At 39.3% G+C, this 22716-nt stretch overlaps 2 protein-coding genes across 6 annotated transcripts in view; both read left to right on the plus strand.

Annotated features, from left to right (window-relative positions):
• The window catches only part of kif21b (kinesin family member 21B), a 66093-nt gene extending 56218 nt beyond the window's left edge, over positions 1 to 9875 (plus strand). For 2 of the 4 annotated variants that reach the window (XM_042405782.1, XM_042405783.1), the window contains exons 32-34: positions 1548 to 1747; positions 3007 to 3143; positions 4675 to 9875. In XM_042405782.1, coding sequence (XP_042261716.1) covers positions 1548 to 1747; positions 3007 to 3106 — 300 coding nt within the window. In that variant the 3' untranslated portion in view covers positions 3107 to 3143; positions 4675 to 9875. The remainder of the gene's footprint in view (positions 1 to 1547; positions 1748 to 3006; positions 3144 to 4674) is intronic. The other 2 variants (XM_042405784.1, XM_042405785.1) reach the window with 1 other exon arrangement.
• Positions 9876 to 21719: 11844 nt separating this feature from the next.
• cpne5b (copine Vb) overlaps positions 21720 to 22716 on the plus strand; it is a 127337-nt gene continuing 126340 nt past the window's right edge. Inside the window, exon 1 of one of the 2 annotated variants that reach the window (XM_042406467.1) lies at positions 21720 to 22054. In XM_042406467.1, the coding sequence (XP_042262401.1) occupies positions 21936 to 22054 (119 nt within the window). In that variant the 5' untranslated portion in view covers positions 21720 to 21935. The remainder of the gene's footprint in view (positions 22055 to 22716) is intronic. The other variant, XM_042406469.1, reaches the window with a different exon arrangement.

Genomic DNA, 22716 nt, shown 5'->3' on the forward strand with positions numbered 1-22716 from the left:
AAATCCGACCAACAGCAGAACCGCAAACTAATACCAGCTTTAAACCACTGCAGTGTGGAATACACTTATAGAAAAGTAACTGCAAACAAATTAGTATGTAAGGTACCTGATGGAAATAAACTTTATTTGCTGTGTTGCTTCGATTAAAAACTAATCTCAAAATGCAATGTGAAAATAACAATGAATGGCAGAAACAGAAACACAACAGGAAAGAGTTGATAAACGTAATAAAAGTTATCTTACTCTGCATGTGTTCTACTGTTTAGAGCTAAACTAATCTGCAGCCCAGCTGGTTGAGATAATCAGAAAAAACACAAAGTGTAGTCGTAATAAAAGTTTGGTAAAGTGACTTTTTTGTATTTGTTCTCTATTTTAAGGAAGTGACAGTATTTGGACTGATTATATTTAACGTCACACCTCTGCAGTGGTTCCTCATCATAATCATAGTTCACTCTGCTCATTTTCTCTTCAATTCATACAAAAAAAAAATTGTGATAAAAAGCATGTTGTCTGTTTATAAGCTATTTGTCAGATGTTTTTATGGGTGCATTACAATTTGGTCCTCACAGCAGCTGAGTGGAGCTGAAGTGAGAGCAATTAATCCACAAAAATAGCAAAATACAGTAGTGTTTTAGGGGTCCAGGGGTGTTTGAATCTCTGGATATTTTTATGATGATAAAACAAAAGACGCTGTGATATAACATTAATTTGAAAGTCAACTAGAGCTGAAATTACTCATAATTTAAACTTCACACTTTGCCAAATAGTTGGTCTATAATTTGAAATGATAATTTTAACACTTCCTACAAACTTTTAGGATTCCCCACATACATTAGCTATAAATGCTCTTTTTTTTATCCATTTTTTTCTCTTGTTGCTTTACAAACTAGAGGTTCATGTCAATGTGATTATCTTAGTAAACATAAGGCAAGTAAATTCATTCTCACATTTGATCGAATTAATCAGGCTAGAAGCCATCGTGAGACACTGAACATATAGACACACAAGCTAAAAATAACTGCAGTCTAAATAAAGTATTAGTGGGTTTCAAACCATACTTCTGCGTTGCCTAGCAACCATGCTGTGCAATTTCCATTCAAGAAATATACTGCTGGTCATTTATATCCATTAAGAATGAAACATTGAACAGTAACGTTCTCTCTATTGCTATTTTACCCTGACTCACAACAGTCTAAAACCATTTGATTATTATTAATGGAAAAAATGAGCCTGGCAGTAGTTCAGCCAGTAAAGTTAGCCCAATCACGTATATCCAAAATATCTATCTCTCGCAATAGGCAGTTCATATAGCCATTTGCATTAGCACTTATGTTAAAATTGAATGTTTCTTAAGTATGTGTTCATGTTCATGTAATGTGTATCTCAGGCTCTGCCACTGGGAGTTTGTGAGCTCAGTGACCGTCTGCATCAAGCTTGGATTTGTTCCAGAGCATCACATGAGCGGAGCAATAGTTGTGAGTCCTCACTGAAATATAAGAGCTCACTCTCTCACTGACTCTCTGTGTCTCTCTGCCTTCACTCCACAGCAAATCCCTAATGCCCATAAGGACTGGGTGTGCGCTCTGGCGTATGTCCCGGGCAGACCCATGCTACTGAGCGGCTGTCGCGGTGGGATGTTGAAGGTGTGGAATGTAGACAACTTTACCCCCATAGGAGAGGTCAGAGGTCATGAAAGCCCCATTAACGCCATATGTACCAACTCAAGGCAGATCTTCACTGCGTCCAGGTAAAAAAAAAAAAAAAGTGTGTTACTGCACTGCGGTTTCATATCACAGTACAGTAAGATAGAGGTGTCCATAAAATAATGTTTTATTTATTTGTCATTTATCTGTCCAGCACTCCATTGATGTAGTTAAGGGATTAAAGGATACAAAGCTTCAGTTCTTTGGAAGATTATTGCCAATTTTGAGAGTTAAAGAAACATGGCGTGTCTAAATAAATGCCTTTTATTCACAATGAATCCCTGTTATGAAAGTGTGAGCAGATTAAAGTAACTTCAGTTTTTGAAGTGAATCTCACACAAGCATTAAAGGATAATACTGGCTATATTTTACATTGTCAACAAATCCCATGAAAAGGGTGCACAGGGTGACGTGTTCTTTCATGTCTGCTGCTGTGAATACTCATTAGAGCACCAAACGTGTATTAATCCCCAGTGGGAATTAGTTCCCAACAAATGCCCTATTTACTCCTGTATGAGTAACATTTGTCTCTTGAAAATAAAACTAAATTTGTGACCTGTTTTTAAAGATTTAAATCCTCAGTAGGAACAAATAGGCTTGAGGCTGAGTAGTCGGGGAAAGCATCGAGAGACGGACTGACAAATTGTTGGTTTTCATTGGATTCATTGACAATAAGGAAAACTGACTACTCACAGCCTTATCAGAAGGGTTGTCGTTTGGAGGTTGAAAAACCGGGGAACATGATGTTTACAATTTAGTTTTTCATACTGTGACAGAGAGTGAGCAAATGTGAGCCTTTTACCAAATATGTTACAATTTTGTGAGTGAAATACTGGATTATGATTCATGCTTGCTTCATCTCAAGCATTAACCTGTGTGCAGCTGTGCAGATGTGTGTGTCAGCCTTGTGTAGTGTGGAAAGGGTCATACTAAATCCTGTTTTTCTCCAAATCTTTGTTTTGCTGAGCTCATAGCTGCATCAGACAGAGATAATGCTGGTATACATGTTTGTGTGTGTCTGTTAGGTGGCCTTTTCGATCTGTCTGTGTCCTTTTTCACTTCTCATCCACTAACTTTCTACTCCCTCTCCTTCCTGTCTTCTCCTTTTCTCACTCTTGTCTGTCTCTCATCACATCTTTTACCTCCTCCTCCTGCTGTTTGCTTGCTGGACAAATATATCCTCTCGTTTGGTCTCTCAAACTCTGCCTTCCCACTCCTCCTTTCCTCTTGTTCTTCACCCTCACCTTCCTCCTCCTCCTCCTCCTCTTCCTCCTCTACTCCTCCCTCCTCCTATTGACCCCAGTGACTGCAGGGTGAAGTTGTGGAGCTACGTCCCTGGCTTGACCCCGTGTCTTCCTCGTCGGGTCCTGGCCATCAAGGGCCGAGCCACCAGCCTCCCATGATTGCCTCTGCTCCGCTCACAAACCCTCCCTTCCTCTGGTATTCTCTTAACTAATTTCCACCTTCTTTTCCCGGCTGCTTTTCTTTTCCTCTGATTTTACCTGGGCGGTACCCGCACTTTTCTGTTTGTTCCCATTCTGGTTCTATCCTCCATTTCTTCTGTCATTCTTTTCTACTGTTTTCCATTTTGTCTTTTCACATGCTACTCTGTTTGGCTCGGTTTGACTTCTATTTTTAAAACCTTTAGCATGGTTACTGGTTCATTTGCAGACCCCTGCCTCCACTAAGACAAAGAGCACCTTATTGACTGAAGTGACTCATAGTTCTGCTCAGAATAACTTTCTTTTTCTCTTATGTGTGCAGATGTCTTCTTCTTAACATGTCTTCTGTTTCTGCTGCTCTACTTAAAGGAATAATGTGAAATTTTGGGAAATATGATTTTTTGCTTTTCCTACCAAGAGTTAGATGAGAAGATCTAGATCTGATTTTATACTTGTCCTTAAAATATAAGGCTACAGCCAGCAGTTTGGTAGCTTAGCTTAGCATAAAGACTAGAAACAGGGGAAAAAAAGCTAGCTTGGCTCTGTCCGAAAGTAACAAAATCCTCCTAACAGCACTCTAAAGCTCACTCATTAACATGTTATATCTTGTTTGATTAATCTGTACAAAAAAACAAAGTGTAAAAGTTGTGGTTGATGAGTGCAGCTATTTCTTGGCCGGGAGTTGTGACTTTGTGGAGTTTACAGATCCAAAGTGTCGTTTTTACCGCTATACTTAAGTATTTGTATGAATTTCACAAACAAGATATAACATGTTACTAACTGAGGTGCTGCTGGGCAATTTACAGAGCCAGGATAGCAGTTTCCCTGCCTGTTTTCAGAATTTATTTATTATTTAAGCTAAGCTAGCTAGCTGCTGGTGCTAGTTTCATATTTATCCTACAAACATGGGAGTGTTATCAATGTTTTCAGGTCATCCAAGGTAAGAAAACATGTTTCCCAAAATGTCTATTTCTTTAAAGCCTTCCTTTTAGACAGAATCCACTCAATTGACATTTAACATCTCACACCAACCAAGCTGCACAGCTCTTTTAGTGGTAGTGTTAATGGAAAATGTAATGTTGTCCTGCAAGGTGTTATGACCAACACAGTGTAATGTGAAAGAAAGTGAAGATTAAATTGCTTGGTCAGTTGGGAGTGCAGTTATTACTGTGGGCTTGCAGATTTATTAGGTTTACGTGTTGCAGAGTTATGAATCATACTTATCCTTTTCCAACATGGTGGTGAGGTGTTTTTTTACTGACATTGTGGAGAAGGGTCTTTAATGAAGTGTGTGTGGGCATGTGTGTGTGTGTGCGCGCGTGTGTGTGTGTGTGCGCGCGCGTGTGTGTGTGTGAAGTTTACTTTGAAGTCAATCTCTTTGTGTTGTGTCTGATGTTACAATGGGCTGTTTTGAAAGGGAAGACTGCCTGATTGATGTTGTTTTATTTTCTGCCTTTGTTGCGTTCTCCTTGCTTTCCTTCGCTCATCAATCCCCTTCCCTCTGTCTCTCTCTCTGTCTCTCTCTGTAGCGACAAGACAGTGAAGATCTGGCTGTCAAAGGTGTGGAGGAAGAGGTGACAACAGAAGTGACAGTGGTTCCTCTGTCAGACATCTTGCTGCAACTTCAGCCACTGATCTATGACCTCCTCACTTCTAGCACTGAGATGTGACACTGAAATCACAGTTTCCAAGGCAATCAAGGTGTTTTTTTCTTTGTCACGGTGAAAAATGACAAAGCCGTATTCAAAGGCAAAAAACTATTTGCCTTTCAGATTTTCTTTTTTACTGCCAATTTGAAAGTGCCATTTAGGTGTGATGCTTGGACAAGATAAACCGCATCTTCCAGGCCGTTGCATACATCGGCAGAACAATTTCCTTCCTGACAACGAAACATACCACAGTCTGGTATTAAAAGAACAAGAAAAAAAGTGTCCTTCTGTTCTTTCACCAAGGTTTCTGTGTGGAAAGCAGAATCCTTGCGGAACATTGAGAGATTCATTTGAGACGTGTCGTCTGAAAGTCACAAGATTTTAACTCCAGGGGGATGCTAACTAACAACTGAGACCTCTGTTTCTCCCTTCAAGATTGTTAGTCTTTATATGTTTGTGGCTGTTCTGACACTGAACACATTAGAGCTCGCGGTGGATGATCATTGGACGCTTGGTGATCTGAAGTCAGTCATCACTGGAATATTACATAAAACACCAACACTTGATTATCTGTTTTTTACTCCAGATTGGCTCCCTTTTTGTTTAAATCTCTCTGTATATCACTGAAACTTTATTGCTGATCAACAGGTCTTGTTTAATTTTTTTTGTTAATTTATTATTTTCCCTACCTCAGTTGTTTTGGACTTTGGTGTGAGGTGGGAGGGAACATTTTTTTTACGGGTTTCTGTGTTCAAAAACCTGGTGTTTGATGTTTTAAAGTCTTAATTTAATGCCTGGCTCTTCATCTCCGTGTGGATGTGTCCTCTGTGGCCCTCTGGCTATCACACTGTCTAGCTGCTGACCTTGCAAACAGGAAAGCGCACGTCCAGTAGCACAACTTTGGTAGCGCTGGCCCTGGAGGATCTGACTGGATTGGATTACTTGCTCTGTAAAGTTCTAACTACGGCAAAAATAAGAAACAGCCCCTGTAGATGCACATGCCTGCGTTGTGCACACATAATCAGTACATTCCTTTCAGTACAGTGCACACTCCAGTCAGATACTCCATTAAGGCCAAAGTGCCAGATCATTATCTCTATCATCCTAGAGGATGTGTCCCATACCTGCCATTTATCCCCCACGCAAATGCTAATAGGAGCCTGCCTGCTTTCTGCTCCACTCTGATCTTTAAGGTTAGCGACGGTGTCAGACTGACCAGCCTTACTGAAGGGTCCACCTCCTTCCCAGCTACTGAACTTCTCTGGGAAACCACTTTAATTAGAGTTCTTGCAGCTCTACCAGCTGCTTTCCAGGCAAGATTACTTGGGTGAAAGTAGGTCATAACTGAGAAGGATTTCTTATTAAAATCCCAATTTTCTTCCACCCACTATTTGCTGCTACACTTAAAGACAGGAAGAAACTTCCTGTGCCTGTGCACTGATGTACAAATCTGTTTATGTGGCAGATTATGTGTGGGCAACACACACATATGCACAAACTGTGGAAACACACACACAAACACAAGATTTCAGCGGATGTTTCGGTTATCCGTCTTGCCTGATAGGTCTTGGCATCCCTCACTGAGTTGATGTAGAGTCTCTTTAATGAAACAAATTTGGCACTCCACTGACATACACCCACCATTTCCTTGTCTGACGCTTCTGAATATGGAGAATAGCAAGCATTCACATCACTTTCAGCTCACGAATTCTGACTTTTTTTTTTTTTTATTAAGTATCGCTCCAAAATGACAAGCAGTATTTAAAAGCTTCTAATCACACAGATGTTTTACCACATGGTTAACACCCCAGTCATACCTGGGTATCACAGTTTTCTTCAGCTCTGAAATCTCACCCCTTCTGTTGAAGTGGTGATTGAGTGCACTTTTCCTCGTATGTAATTTAATTAAATGATTCCAGGATCACAAAACACCATTCATAGGTGATTAAGTTTCAACATACTTTCTGCAATTTCTCCTCTGAGAAGTGAGTATGGGCTGCTGATGGTTGATGAAGCTGCTAACACTCTGCAAAAGCAATGATGTGCAGCACCAGTCAAAAGTTTGGACACACTTTCACATTCAAGAGAACGTTAAGGTGTGTCCAAACTTTTGACTGGTGCTGTGAGTTTTGGTTTCATATCGGGGGTTATGAATGCAAATGTGTGGATGAAGGTGATTTACTGAAGTGTTCTTGGTTTTAATACTTTGCTATGCTTAGAAACTCAGGTAAAGGTTGAAGGATCATTTTAGTCATATGTTACTCATTACTTGACCCTTTGAATTTAAGTAGCTCTTTGAATAGACCAAATGCCTTGTTTGAGAGTTTTTTTTTTACTTTGAGGAAAAAAGGTACTATTAATGTATCACCCCTTTTTTATAAAATACTTATTCCCATGTTTTGCTTTTACATTTCATTCCTTTCACTTACTTTTACTATACTGTATGTACTGTGCTTTTCTGTACGAAACGTACACATCTTAAATTACATCTTCCCAATCTGGCCAAAGCTGAAAGTTTTGCAACTCTAAGAGGATGTGCACTGATTTTTGACCATTACTTGTTCAAAATGTGTATAAAATATGTTTTTTGTATATAATTTTGCTTATAAAACTGGAGTGAGCGGTACAAAATGTGGTCAGTGGGGTAATTAACCTGCATAACATAATAGGTTGTATACCTTGACCTCAAATCACACTCCACTGTGCCCTTCACTGTACACTATGTATTTATCTGTGCCAATTAGCCAAACTGACCCTGTTCACCAACTCTGTGCTGTGTTTCATGTGATAACAAATGCTAAGACAGCCTTTTCTCTTTTCTTCCATTTCTCCAGAGTCCTGCTTATTGCTAGAGAAGATCTTGTAGTACTGTAGCTTTAGGCACTCTCTGAGGTGCCCTGTGCTTGTACATTTGCTGAAGGTTGTGTGATGTTAGTGGTGCTGATTGGCTGATTGGACATCCGTAAACGTAGCAGTTCAGTGGGCAATTTGTCCTTCTGTTGTCAGTCTCAATGCTCAACATCTGAGTGGATTTGCTATCAAAATCGCAGAGGGATTCGGCTATTTGTTGAGATTCTGACGTGTTGACAGTTGAATGAATTATGCATACAGAAATGTTGAGCGTGCTTTGCAAAAGATGCTTCGCTGGAAGATTTTGTATTGCCAAACAGAAGCCCTAAATTATTATCTGGCATTGATTAGCCCCAACCAAAGTTGCCTCAAGTTCTGAGGCTTGTACTTCTGCCAATGTCAGTACCACTTCATTACTTGATGATGTGTAAATAGATGTGTTATACCTTTTTTTAATATGACTGAGGTTAACTGACTTTTTTTGTCATCAGCTGGCCTCAGTATAATCTCTGCAAGTTAGGATTTACATGCACTTTGGATGATGAACACTGCTGTGAATACTCAAGATATACAGTATATTAAGCCTAGTTTTAGACTTAGTTTACAAAGAGTTGACAATGAGTCCCAAACAAGGCTTAAACAACTGAAATTGTACTGAAAAGAAAAATCTGCAGTAGGTTTAGTAATCAATGATATTGTTTGTGCTGATATAGTATGTAAGATAACAAGAATCAAGACATAGACAGACAGTCCCCAGTATGTCCCTGCTTTTAAAATGCTTGTTTTTATCGCAAGTGTTGCAATGAATGAGAATTTTAACTTTGACAGAGCAGCATGGAAATCTTTTTAGATGGTCAGGAGAGCCTAACTCCATCCTTATTTCCCTGGCTGTCCACTGGCATTCAGGCATTTTTCTTATTACTGACCACAAACTGGTCATATTGCTCCAAGAAAGAATCTGAGACACAGGATGACATTTTCTAACATTAATCAAATTCTTTTGCAACAATCAACAAGGGGAAATAACCCACCTGATGAAATGCTTATTTGGAAAGGGATATTACCGCACTAAATTAGCATGTAGAAAGTATTGTTCAATCAATTCCCCTCTCAGATTCTGGCAACCTACTCGCCGTACTAGCTGGTGCCATTGTTCTGTAGCCAAACATGTAAAAATAATCTATTGTAGGTATCCCCCCAGTAGCATCTGCTTTAAATTAGAAAGCTGTTTGACCAAAGCTAAATATCACTTAGCTAATACCTTGCCATGTCTTTAAAGCCCCTATATGTATAAACTTTCTGACTTTGGTGCCCCCCAGTGGTAGTTTAAAAAAAGACACTGCGGCAAACAACAACAGATGACTCTACGCCTACAGAAAAAACTTGAAAAAACATTTTTAAGAAAACTTAAAATTCAACCCATAGTGGCTTTAACTACTCCATCTGGTATTCGATATCGGACCACAGAACAGATTGGAGACTCAAGCTGCCAGTCATACTGATGTGTGATTACCAGCTGTAGCACTATCCCACCCAGCCAAGCCTCGACCATCTTATGACTACTAGGAAATGAAACCTTATAGTCAGCATCTCAGCTCCAGCCTTGTGCCTCAGCCAACAGGCCTTACTGCCTTATAGAAACAGAATGTGTATGTAGGACAGTAATAATAATTCACTTAATATCCTGAACTTGTAACAGGAGTATCTTGAGGATTGTGGATCGTCTTGCAGATTGTGGAATTCTGTTTTAAGTCAGAAAATGTCTTTTCTCACTTTATCCTTATGGCTGGAAAGACTTTCATCTTTGCCTCAGGCTGCTGAAGGGATGGGATCGCATTTAGACACAATCAAGAGGGCTGTGTACTGCTCCGCTGCTGCTCGGCAGTGAATCACTATCACACATCAACACATGTCTTCTCTGCAGCTGCTGAAGTAGTTTTTTTTCCCAGGTGCATGTGTTGTGAGAGCAAGCTCACATATGGTAACACAATATGTGGCAGTGTCTGTGAAATACGTACACATGGGACATAGATGCAGGGTCAAAGGTCATTTGTGCCTTTTATTGCACAGACTACTCCCTCTTAAATGAGTGTAAATGTGTGTACAGTTTTTTATATGACAATATGCATGTGACCAAGCCATGTATTATATCTTCTGACTGTAAATAATGTAAGTAAATATTTAATGAAGGATCCAATTTTCCCTCAAGAAAATAAATATGTTAAAAACAACTTTTGGTGTACTGAAATTATTGAATTTCATTGTGACTCTCCATATGCAGTTTGCATCATTGAGAGATGAGTTTATCCAAAAGAAATACATTTTTCAGACCAGATTTTTAGGGTTTTTTAAAATAGTATTTATATTTGTAGGTGGAGCTTAGAAAGAAAGCCATAATTTATCATGCAGATGGATGAGGAATTGATCATTCAGGAAAAACTGACAAACAGGTTGTAAGAGATGAGATGTAGCCTTGGGGGGGATGTTTTTCATCCAGAGGTCTTTTCTGTCTACTTCAAGACTAGAGATACAGACTCAAAACTCACACATCTTCATTTCCCTTGCAAACTCTGATCATTAACTTGTGTCAAGCTGCGCTTGTCCAAGCCGCGACAGGAGACACAAGCACTGTGATGTACGACGGCCATTAATGCCTCCAAGGAGGCAAAAACCATTTGAGAATGCCAGTCACAAACAAATAAACATCCATACACAAACCTTGTCACGTCCTCCCAGCTGTATATGCTCCATCTCCTCTCTCCATATACTACACTCCTGAAATTTCATTTGAATGTCTTTGTTTCATTACACCACCCAACGCTCCAGTAAGTCTGTTTTACTTGCTGATCCATCAATCAATCTTCTACTCTATCAATCACCCTGTAACTAAAAAAAGACCAGTTTGAAATTCAGCCAACTACACTGAGAGAATATAAATGTCCTACATTCATTATGCTTACTGGTGGGAAAATTAAAATGAATTTTAGTTCAGTATCACAAGAAAAGAGCTGTAATTTTCTAGGGACGGCAATGTCAGTGGGGTCACCCACCACTTTGGTCCAAATTGAAATATCTCGACAAATAATGGATTGAAATGAAATTTGGTACAGACATCCATCCTACCCAGAGGATGAATCCTAATATATTTAGCAATGCCTTGACTTTTCTGCTTGCTCCACCAGCAGGTCTCATCCAGTGAAATACCTCAACATCTACTTGATACATGAGCACAAAAGTTTGTGAAGACATTCATGGTTCCAGGATAATAAATCCATGTGACATTGATGATCCCTTGACTTTTCCTCTACCACTACCAGCAACGAAATTTGCTACAGACTCATGTTCCCCACAGGATAAAGTTTGCAATAACTTTTGTAATCAGACTTGTAGCACTTTAACATCAACATTTCAATTTGTTAAATACTTTGGTGTGTAACTAAATAACTGCAAAACAAATGACACTGCCAGCCTCAGCTGTACTTCCTTTGCCAATTATCAAATGTTAGCAAGCTAACACACTATGTGAATTTCAATGGCAATCACTGTAAACATTATATCTATTAAGCATCTACACAACAAACAGGTCAAAGTATAATTCAATATGAATACTGGACTTCCAGAGGAATGTTCACTTAATGTTCAGCACATTTACTGTGTAGTAATGACTGTCTACATCAGTGGTGCTCAACTGGTGGGTCGCGACTTAATGGCTATGGAAAAATGTGGGTCCTGAGACTAGACCACTTCAGAACCACTAGTCTACATGTTAGCATTGTCACTGTGAGCATGTTACCATAGCATGCTGATGTTAGCATTTAACTCAAAGCAGTTGTGTTTAAGTACAGTCCCAGAGCTGTTAGCATGGCAGTGATACAGTATATCCTCATATTTTACATTTAGAAAGGATGTAATTTAAAGCTGCTACAATCAAAATTTCTATATTAACAATGAATCAAATAATTACACATATGTCAAAGGTGAAAAACCCACAGATAATTATCCCCTTACTCTGCAGTTCCCATCAACTCTATGGAGCATTTTAGCATATTTTAGCTCATTATATTTTTGGTTTTAAGGCTCACAACTTTAATGTTTTGGTTTAGTCTCACTGCTCATCAGTACTGTTTTCAGACAGCTGTTGTCAGTGAAAAGCTGTAAAATTACACTGCACGTCCAGCACCAAATGGGAGACAGACAAGTTAGTGACTAGCTGGTTAACAAAGTGGAGCATTTTTCAGCTATAGAGCCAGAAAACGGAGAATAAATGTCAGGTGTATGACAAATGTATTGTACAGTGATGTTGCTCTGTGTCTGCTGGATGCAAATGTTTGCAAATAAGTTCACCTGTCAACTTAAAAGCTGATAATATGTCCATCTTGTGTTTTTAGCTTGTTTCTGTTGCACAAAAAATGGCAAAAAAAACCCCCCCAATTATTGCAGGTGCAAGTATAATATTAAAATGCTTATGTGTAAGATTTTTTGATTTTGTCATTGCTTTTAAGTGCAGCTATTAGACCACAGTAGTAGAGTAGATAGTAATATATTTTCTTTTAAATATAATCAAGTAAAACTGATCATCATTTCCTTAAAACTTGTGCAATCACATTTCTCATTCACAGTGATGTAGTGGTCATAAACCGACAATGACAGAAATTATCCTGCAATAATTTGAGACAGTGAACTTAGAGGTTTAATGGGTTGTCATGTTGATTTGTTCAGCTCTTGTCCATGAAAGTAGGAGTGAGAACAGATGAAGAATGATAATGATAATAATTGCTGTGCTGAAAATTAGCAATATCATGGAAACAAACCTGAATGTAGAGAAGGACTGAGATTGATGAGGGAAAGTAATTTGGTTAAGAGGACTGGCTGGGGAATAAGAGGAATTCTGAGCAGTAGAGCTGAAGGTTCAGATTACTTATGATATTTAAATAGATATTTATGATCTTTCAATAATGGAGGATGCAGAAGGCAGAGTGGTAAATTGAGAACATACTGCACATATACAGCTTGTATTGGAGATGGAACAAACATGTAGCAATTTTCTCATGGAGTGGTATAAGCTTGACAGAAGGCGCAGAACTAGAAGCTAATAATAGTGGAAATACGACATTTACAGCGAATGCTTGACACTACAGGTTATTACTTTATTAATGTTACATAATAAATTCACAGGTATGGCAAGAGGAGAAACAAGAAAAAGACACGGTCAGAGACAGAAACACATTCAGAGCCTGAGAAATAACTTCATACAACATGGACTCAAAGAGGATTTTAGTACTGAAGGAAGTCATAAACATCTTCAAAAAAAAATTCCCACTGTTTTTCGGATTCACAGAGTGAGCATCTGCACGACCGCTGCACAAAGCCTCGGACTATCAGCCAAATAGCTGAGTCTAATCCCATTATACACTCTCACTTTGAGTCCGGGTTTACACACCACACACACACACGCTCCATGCTACCAAGCTTAGCCACATCAGAGGGACACACAGTCATTCATGAACATGGGTGGATAATTAAAAAACACAATTCAGATTTTTTTTCCCCAAGTGTTTGTCATTTTTTTCTTTTTCATTGTGGGTGGTTTTTGCACACAGTGTTCATGAATGTGTAAAATGTTTTCAATTCTTGTTTACTTACAGATGCAATCACTCATATTCATGTTGAGTGAGGTACCCACTGAGTTAGTGATGTTTAGTAAAAAAGACTCACTACAGATACTTAACCGCAAACTCACCGACACAGCCATGCAGTATAATGTCAAGGATGAGGAAAGGCATTTGTGCTGCTGGCAGTCAGAGCTACCTCGTCTGTCATTGAGTAACTTTATAAAGCCCAGAGATATCTGCTTTCATATTAGCATGCAGAGAGTAATTACAATTCAGAAATGGAACAAAAACAATCAACCATTAATTCCCTCACCTAGGAAACAGTGAAAATGAACTTTCTTTGAAAAATAATGTCAATTCACTGTCAAATTACAGTTTTGGTCTCTGCATTTGCTTCTCCTTTGGTTGTTGGTTGAGCCATGATGGCTTTTGCTTCTTATGGATCCATCCATTTTTGTTTCAAATAAACTCTGATTCTGCACCATAAATCATAAAATGAGTCACTTCCTGTGCAGAAAAGGACTGCATGTCCCTGGATAAAGTACTTTTTCGCAGATGTTTACAACTATAGATGAAAAGCACTTTAATGGAAACAGTCTGAATAACTACTGAATGTGAAAAAAAAGTGATTACATTGAGTTTTTAATGTTTCACCTAATTCTCTTTTACAACCTGTTTGAATTCTCTCTTAATGTCCATACTGTGTAAGCTCCTTGTTCTCACTTTTTCTTCTTTGATTCTTTGCCCTTTGCAGCCTGTTTTGTCGTCTTCCATGGCAGGAAGTTGTAGGAGACCAGAGCTGTGAGGAGGTAGGTAGCCATGCCAGTGTATCCTCCCAGTACCAGACATAGCGGCTGTGCCAACACGAACAGGCAGAACACGTTCATCGATGCCCGGTCATCCAGCTCCACTCGATCATCCTTCGAGGCCTGCAGCACCCCGAAAAAATACATCAGTGCCACTGCCGGGTAGAAGGCCAGTTCCACCATGGTGCTGAAGACGGGACACTCCCAACACGCTCCAAAGCCTTGGGATTTAACATGTGCACATGGGTTTGGAAAGCACTTCGTAAAATCCACTGAAGAATTGATTGAGACTATTCTGAGAAACACACTCACCAAGATCAGATTTACACTCACTCCCAGACAGAAATCCCTCTGAAGTGTGGAGACGGATCTGACAGGGAAACAGACTTGAACCTTTGATCCATCATCACAACAGTCCTGTCAAACATTATCCACCTACTGCGTTCCTTATCAGGACAATTGGCAGCTGTTACCTTCAAAACATATTTTTTTTCTTTTTATACACACAGCACCTCATGTAAGACACCTTTAAATATTTGGTCAAACCAATTATTCTGTCCTTTCACGTGTATCGTAAAAAAAGCCACAGACAGCTCATTGAAATGTTTATAATACCTCAAAGTGACCTTCATCTTTCAGAACATGAGTAAGTTGGCTCGTGTGAATTAAATGACATGTCATAAATTCATCATGTTGTAAAAACCTGAACTTTACATTCAAATCGTCTTTCTTATCCAGAATGTGCTCTTTATTTTGTGACTTTTGGAGGCAGCAGCATCAGTGGCAGGCAAAAAGGGTTACACTGAATGAATAAGCTACAAAAACACAAATATGAAGAGAATAAAATTGCACTGTATACATTATATATGTACTGTATATTCACAGAACTTAACTTTAATACTGTTACTGATATTGGTACTGCCACAGCCTCTTCACCCTCCTTCCATCTATCCACCATATGGCAGAAGGTACCAGACCATCAGGGCCTCCTCTACCAGGCTCTGTAACAGCTTCTTCCCTCAAGCTGTGAGGATCCCCAACAGCTTGCACACCCAGGTCAACACCCCCAATCCCCACGTAAGTACCATGACTCAACTCAACTCTTCCAACACACAATACCATGTGTCTGCATCCACTAGATGGACAGTGATGACTGTATATGTACACTTTAACCCTCTGTACCCTAAAATCCATTGTACTGTACAAAATAAGCTACCAGTCTCTTTACAGTAATGTTTACAACATGCATGTTGCAGCACCTTATTTACAACTGAGCTCGCTGCTAATGAACCTGTAAGAGTGCTCAGTCTTAACACTGTGCTGTGTTTACATCTGCTATGTTAATATTTCGTTTCTTGCATCTATTTATCATTTTGCACACGTCTTCATGTCTGTTCCATGTTGCACTGTGGTGCCTGAGGAACAACATTTCGCCTCCCTTTATGCATACATGCATATGTGTGTAAATGATAATTAATGATTAAAACGATAAGTAATTTTTCTCTCTCTTTTTTTTTGCTGGGAGGTAGTGTTCCAATGATCCAAGGCTTTTATATATGATATTTTCTATGGCACCAGGTGGAAGTTATTGATTTGTGTATTTGTAAGGCACTAACCCCACAAAAAATAATATTCAGTGTTATGGACCCAAAAATTAATGTTCAGTAATGAAAGAACATTCAACCATCATTGTTTCATATTTTCACATATTGTCAATAAACTATTGTCTTTTTCATTAATGTTTCTAACTTTGTTTCACGTGTTAAGTCTGATTCATTATGAAATTCCATAATATCAACTCAAGTATTCACTTAAACAGTGGTCAGCTTTGTTTATGTAATCAGCCAGGGCATTTGACGAGATATTCAACTGAACTTTTGAATAACTTAGCAGTAACATCTTTAGTGGATGTGAAGAATGAAATCTTCTCGGAGTCCCATGTTGTCATCAACTTTACATCTTCGATTAGATACTTCTTAACTGTAGATACAATTTCATCACAAAATATGCAGCCTGCAAGACTTAAACAAAATATTATCACAGAAATAGATCAAATTAGATTATTCAAAGCCATGTCTTTCGATGCCTTGTAGGTTTTATTTATGTTCAATTCATGTGTCTTTTCAGCATGATTCCATTTTCTAAACCACTTATCCTGGTCAGGGATGCAGGGAAGCGACAGCATATCCCATCATGCAATGGGCAAGAGCCTATGGGATATTCCCTAGACAGGGTTGCCTGTCTATCACATCTTTTCAGCAGTATATTAAAAATATAATATTATTTATTGTTGTTTTTGCAGACATAAAAACAGAGCGTTGGTCTAAAAACCTTCTGAGAATTAAAATAACAGTAAATTAGATTAAATTAAAACCAATGTTCTTCATTAGTGATATCTACTTACTTGCTCTCTGTTTCATGTAATTATGGATACAAGCACAGTCTCAGAGGGGCTTTCAGGGTAAAAATAATGATAGAAAAGGCAATTTGTAATTGTGCCATCATCCAGAGTGGTGGCATCGAGCAGCTAGTGAGCAGAGGACTCCCTATGGATTTTTTAAAAGTTCCCAGTGGAAACTAGGGAGCTCTTTGCTACTCGGTGTGGTATCATTTTCACTTAATGTTCGGCATTTGACAACTAAACGTACTTAACATGCTTCAGTGGTAAAAGTGGAGAGGAGCAGAGCATTCAGGCGTCTTCCCTGAAGGACTTAGCAAAGAACTTTAACTGCCATTAAAACTTTGGGATAAGTAGCAACTCATCTGATTAAGAGCAGCTGCAAGTGTTGGAAAAAATAAGTTTCTAAATACATAGTTTGAGTTTCTGTATCTACTGTGGACCTGTCTGGTTAAAAATGTGGTTACTTTTATTATTATTTCGTAGCTCTAATTCAACATCCAGTTCTTTAACTTCCCACTGCTGCAGCCTGAGGGAGTGCTGGGTTGTTAGCCAGTCAATCAGCCACCCAGGCTGCCATGGTCTTCTATAAATACTGCATACACAGTGTATGTATGTATGTATGTGTGTGTTTGTATGTGTGTGTCTGTCTATGTGTCCTTCTCTGTTTGTTTGTCAGTCTCAGAGCAATCATTCAAAAAAGGTTTCTCTGTGATGTTGGCCACCTCAGGCGAGGTTTGATTCTGGATTAAACCACTGGGCCACAGAGCAGGATTACACTCTGGGAGGGAACATGTGGCCCTTTTGAACTGAGGTTTATCAAACCCCCTACTTCTCCACACAGTACAAGTGAGGTGCCCACTTTCTTCTACAGCAAGCAGAGAGAAACACAAAGCCTCAACAGTCAGATTAAATCTCAAATCACAAATCAGAGGTCATTGGTGTTTGTTTAAAAGCTGCACCAAACAGGCATTGTAATGAAAAAATAAAAACTCTTTAAGTGTAATTACATAACATAAGCTTGTACCCAGTGCTGTTTGGAGCCTTTAGAGTCTGAATCTCACTCTATGCTTGAAAGCAGTACACATAACAACATTCAGCTGTTTGTGTAATCAACAGTTTTGGCATTGTGAGAAAGATTACTGTGCTGACTTCAAAAGTCTGCACTAAGTAAAAGAAACTGTAGAACAACCCGACCTATATTCTAGTATTAAGGTTACTTGTGAAAGTCTTGTATGCACAGGAAATTACAAAGTTTAAAGAAAAATGTTGAATATTCTAAATATTGTTAGCCATTAGTCATTACTTTTGTAAATCTCATAATTTTCTTTTTTTTCTCTTCAGTGTCAGTCGGTGAGTTCCTACATTTGACAGAAGAATCTCTGAAAACAGCGGTTGATTATTTGACAGGAGCATGAAGGTTTTGTTTGTGGGTCATAGAAAGTAGAAAAAGATAAAGCAGGATGAGAGCTTTTCGATTTGGAAAAAAAAATTGTATTTGCACCTCTTATTCAAAATGAAATGAAAAGTTTTTCCGGATGCAGCACATTATGGTTTCTTGAGGTTACTGTCGTTGGAGAAATTAGCATTTGATTTGATTTGAGCACTCTGATATTTCTTGTATGATCATTAATGATTTTATAGAAAAGTCCTTGCTCTTTATCTAATATTTTAGAATTCTAGTATTTGAACGGTGGACTATATTTTGGGGGCACTGGAAACATCTCAGCATGATTTTGTATCTTTTAGGGGGAATTTCTCTTTAAGAAATTAAGCACAACATTCTTTCCTAAGAAGGCATATATCACAAGAAAATTGCACCACCAATGACCACTGATCCTCTTGATTACCTCCAAGAGCAGCCACAATTTTAGGTTTAACAAAGAGATGGTCAGCTGATGTCAAATTTAAGGCTGATGACTGCATTTTACAAGTGTACATCACAAGACTGGCTGAAAATACCAACAGATTCCCTAATTAACTGGTACTGGCCGACCATTTCCTGGAATAGATCTGAGGTCCAAAATGCATTCATTAATGGATTTTGTTTTGTTTCTTTTTGAAACAATGTTAAAACAACTGAGGAATGAGCTTAGGAGAAAGAACAAATGTCTTTGCAGGTTGCTGGGAAAAAAATCACATATTTTGTTGTAAGGAGCTCCATTTCCTTGACAGGGCATTAGTCTGTTTTTGCATAATTGCTTCCAGAAAGGCGATATTTTTGGACAGCATGACGCAAGTATGCATAAACACAGTAATTAGTGCTTAGGAGGCTGCAGGAAGAAGGAGAAGGAGGAAAAGGGACATTTGAATTCCCTACGGTGTTATTAATGTCACCAACAGTACAAAGCACTGACCACCTCCTGGTCCATTGCAATTGGATATCGATAGCGTTTAAAGGAGATATCCCGTGTTTTGGAGGTCTTTGCTATTGATCACACAAAAAGCCTGCACCTTCAGACATTTAGAAAGATGCACCACAAAGTAATTGTCTCTGAGAAACTGACATTATCTGTGTGTAATTCATCAAAAAAAAAAAAAATCCTTTCCAACAGTTATTTTCTTTATAACAACATTACAGAGCAGATATAGAAAGACACTGTGTAGTCTGCTGGTGATTCTGCATGGATCTATGGGTGATACTGCCAGACAGAAAGAATGTGGAAATTATCCAAACCACTTTTCATTGTCATTTGAACACAGCAAGTTTGCCAGTGCTATTAATTGTTAATTTTCCTGCACTGACTATTTGAAGCTGTCAACTGTTGATTGGTGTGCAATTAGTTACAAAGCTGATATGATTTGTAGGAGAAGCACTGAAAACTATTTATAACATTACATTAAGTCTGATGGATAGACTATTGATTTTTACACCATCTGGGTTAAAATTTGCAGAGAAACATAACTAATCATGCCCAACAAACATGAATAAATGTGCTGTAAAAAGAGATGACACAGGCCTAATATGTAGCAAATAATTTTAAAAAATGCTGTTTCTTAATATCCAGCAGGCAAAATATTACTAAATTTCAACATCAGCCCCCAACCCCAGAGTACCCCTTGTTTTAAGATCAAAGCAGATCAAATTATGGAAATAGATACTTGCATGAATTTGATGGAATCCCAGAAAAACTGGCCTGGCATGTGTGCCTGCATTACTGATGCCGCAGGTTACTACTCAAGGCAAAATAGCTGTTGCTGTGAAGGTCGTCCTCCTCCCTTTCCTCCTTTTTTTGTCCTCTGGCCCTGCTCCTGCCAACCCACTCCTTGGAACATCTGCAATAATGTGCTCACCCACACTGTGTAACAAGCCTGTAAAATGCATTAATCCTGGAGAGGAAAGGGTGTGTATGTAGATGTGTGTGTGCCTCTTTATCTCATGTTTATGGGTTGTTCAGTGACATATGAGAAAATAATATGTTTTCATGTGTGCCCATTTGTGCTTATGACTGAAGGAGGGATTGTGTGCATGTGTGTGCATGTGTGTGTGTGTTCCTGATCCTGAGCTGGAGTGCTGTGTGGGCAGAAGCATCCTGTGCTGGTGTAAATTGATTTCCGGAATCCAGACGCTAGGTGCTCTATGCAGGAAAGAGCTGTGTGCTTCTGCACCCTTTTATGAAAGGAGGTAAAATGGTTTACAGCTGCGTGTGTGTCTGTGTTTGAGAGTGTAAAAGGGAAAGTGAGAGAGAAAGAGAGAACAGAGAGCAGAAAACAAACAAAAAAAAGGTACAGTGATACCGGAAATGTGATGTCTGTTTGAACAAAAACTCACAACTGTAGTTTTCCAAGTTGGTGAAAAGTGATTTCTCTCCTGATGCAACAAATGATCTGTGAAAAACAGCTGGTTATTTGTTAATTCATGACCTCTGGTGCATTTTACATGTGTGCAAGCTCTTTGTTTATTCATGAAAAGAGAGAGAGAGAGAGAGATGTGGAGTGTCAGGATGAGTGAGATAAACAGTGAGGCAGTGGAGAGAGGATAACACAGGCTGCATTTAGAAGCCATAGTTATCCAAAAATGACAAACCCATCACTTTCTTGGCAGGCAGTTGCACCAGTTTAGCATATTCATCACAATGTGGTTTACAGGGCAGGTTTTAGCCGCATACAACAGGCTAATGATGGATGGTGGTCATTAAATCTCTATGTAATTCCCTCCCTGTAATTAACATTGATTTTAAATCAGCCAGCATGAACACATTTTAATTGGTATCTGCATTTCTTAAAATGTCATGCATATGCCTCCTCCGCTACAGAAATCTACTAAATTCCAGACAATGGGGAGGTTTCGACCTATTTTCAGCTATTTTCCAACTTTACCTCCAAGTGCAAATTCATTTGGATTTACATCATTTGTTGAATTTGTTTTTGCTCAGTGAGTATTAGAGGATAGTTTCTGAAAGCATGTCTGCTAGTTTTACACCATTATTAAGCTAAATGGTTTGCTGTGGGAGCTGTCCCTCACTGTGGTGCTGAATTCTTCTCTGAAAGTCGCTCTTCAGCAGTGATTCCCAAATGTTTTGCTTGCCAGTCATTGAAACAAAGCTATTTGAGACCCCTCGCATGTGTTGAGACCAATTTAAGTGATTATTCCTCGTCAGATCGATTTATACAGTATGAACTTTTTAGGAGGCTGGAGTAATATAATCCAGTATTACATGAGAAAAAAGTAAAGATTAAAAGATAGTTTGAAAAATAAAGCCAATGAAGTGCAGCAGCAATATGTTTATACAACTACCCAATCAACCATCTTTGGACCCCTTAGATTTATCCAGGTCGGTTCCCGACCACCAGGTTTGTAACCACTGCTCAGTACAGCCTCACAAGTGTCTATTATGACAAGCTGGTCTTTATTTCATCGTGATGTAGGATTCCACGCTACATTTTTTTTTTTTTTTTACCACACTTCAGATAAAGTCTTACATATTAAAAAGCATCAGCGCGTAATTAAATCACCACGACACACACTCGCACACTCTCTCAGTGAACAGCGTACAGAGGCTGACAGGCAGCAGCACCGGGGCATGGGCAGGGTTTCCAGCACTTAAGTGTAATTCCGTGTGGGAGGAGGATGGGTGGGTTTGAGTGTATCTAGTCCTTTCTCTTCACATGCTCTGCTGTGCGCACAGACTGAAGTCAAAGCGCAGAGAGCAGTCCACCTCTCCATGTGATGTGCAGCCGATCGGTGAGCGCGCAACAGTAATCTCAGATACTGTCCCTGCATTTTTTAAAACCTAATTCACGCTGTATGGACAGTTAACCAGGTGCGCCTCTGCCTTTGCCGGTGTCCACTCATTTAGTGCCCCCTCCCTCCTCTCCAGCTCCAACACTTGGGAAGTGGCTGCCTCACCCGGTCGGACCGGAGGCCGTCTGGTCTCTGATCTGGTGTCTGGAGTCACCGGAGACTCGACGCGCTCCGTCGGGGCCAGGCTGTGCGCCTCTCGGATCAGACCCGAGCCACCCCGAGCTCTAGCGATGGAGATGATGGAGGGAGACGTTATGGACAAGCTGGAGGACATGTCATCGGTGTACGACTTCGACCCGATCACCGGCAACATCCCCGCCACCAAAGTAGAAATCACCGTCTCTTGCAGGTGAGTCGCAGCGTCCGTCGGTCAGGAAAGTTCGGTGTGCAGACTGCGTCGTAAAAAAAAAAAAAAAAAAAAAAAAAAAGTTGTTACGGCGCCACACCCAGTTTGTGGGTTTTAGTTAAGGATTGTCCGGTGAGAGTGTGTCCTAGGTTAGTAAAATGGGGGGGAAAAAAATCCTCTACACTGATAACAGCGCACAAAACTGTTTGACCATGTTTGGTGGAAAAGCTGCTGGTTTTAGGTGGAGACAGAGGGCTGAAATTATTTTACTTCATCACCAAGCCTTTTTCAGAAAGCTTTGTATTATTTTAGTGATTGTTTTGTGTGGATTTCCGATTTCTAAAAAAAAAAAGAAAAAAGTAAAAACACCTCTATCTAAAAGCATTTCCGACCTGTGCCATCATCCCACAGGAGATCTAAAGATGTGCAGAACTTGAAATTAATTCTTGCATGCGGTCTTTTTTCATGAAATGTTGTCAGATTTCAAAGGTTAAAGGGTGTGTAGGCACTTTGAAGCAAGCAGAGCAGGCAAATGGACCTCATCAGGTTCAAAGTATCTTGAAAATGGTACCAAAAAGCCACAAAATGTAAAAATCTACAAATTTGAGCATGTGTGTGCTCATCCAAACCTGTTTTAGACTGGTTTTTGTTTCTTTTTCTTTTGT

The sequence above is a fragment of the Thunnus maccoyii genome, chromosome 3, assembly GCF_910596095.1.
Source record: "Thunnus maccoyii chromosome 3, fThuMac1.1, whole genome shotgun sequence".
Taxonomy (NCBI): Eukaryota; Metazoa; Chordata; class Actinopteri; order Scombriformes; family Scombridae; genus Thunnus; species Thunnus maccoyii.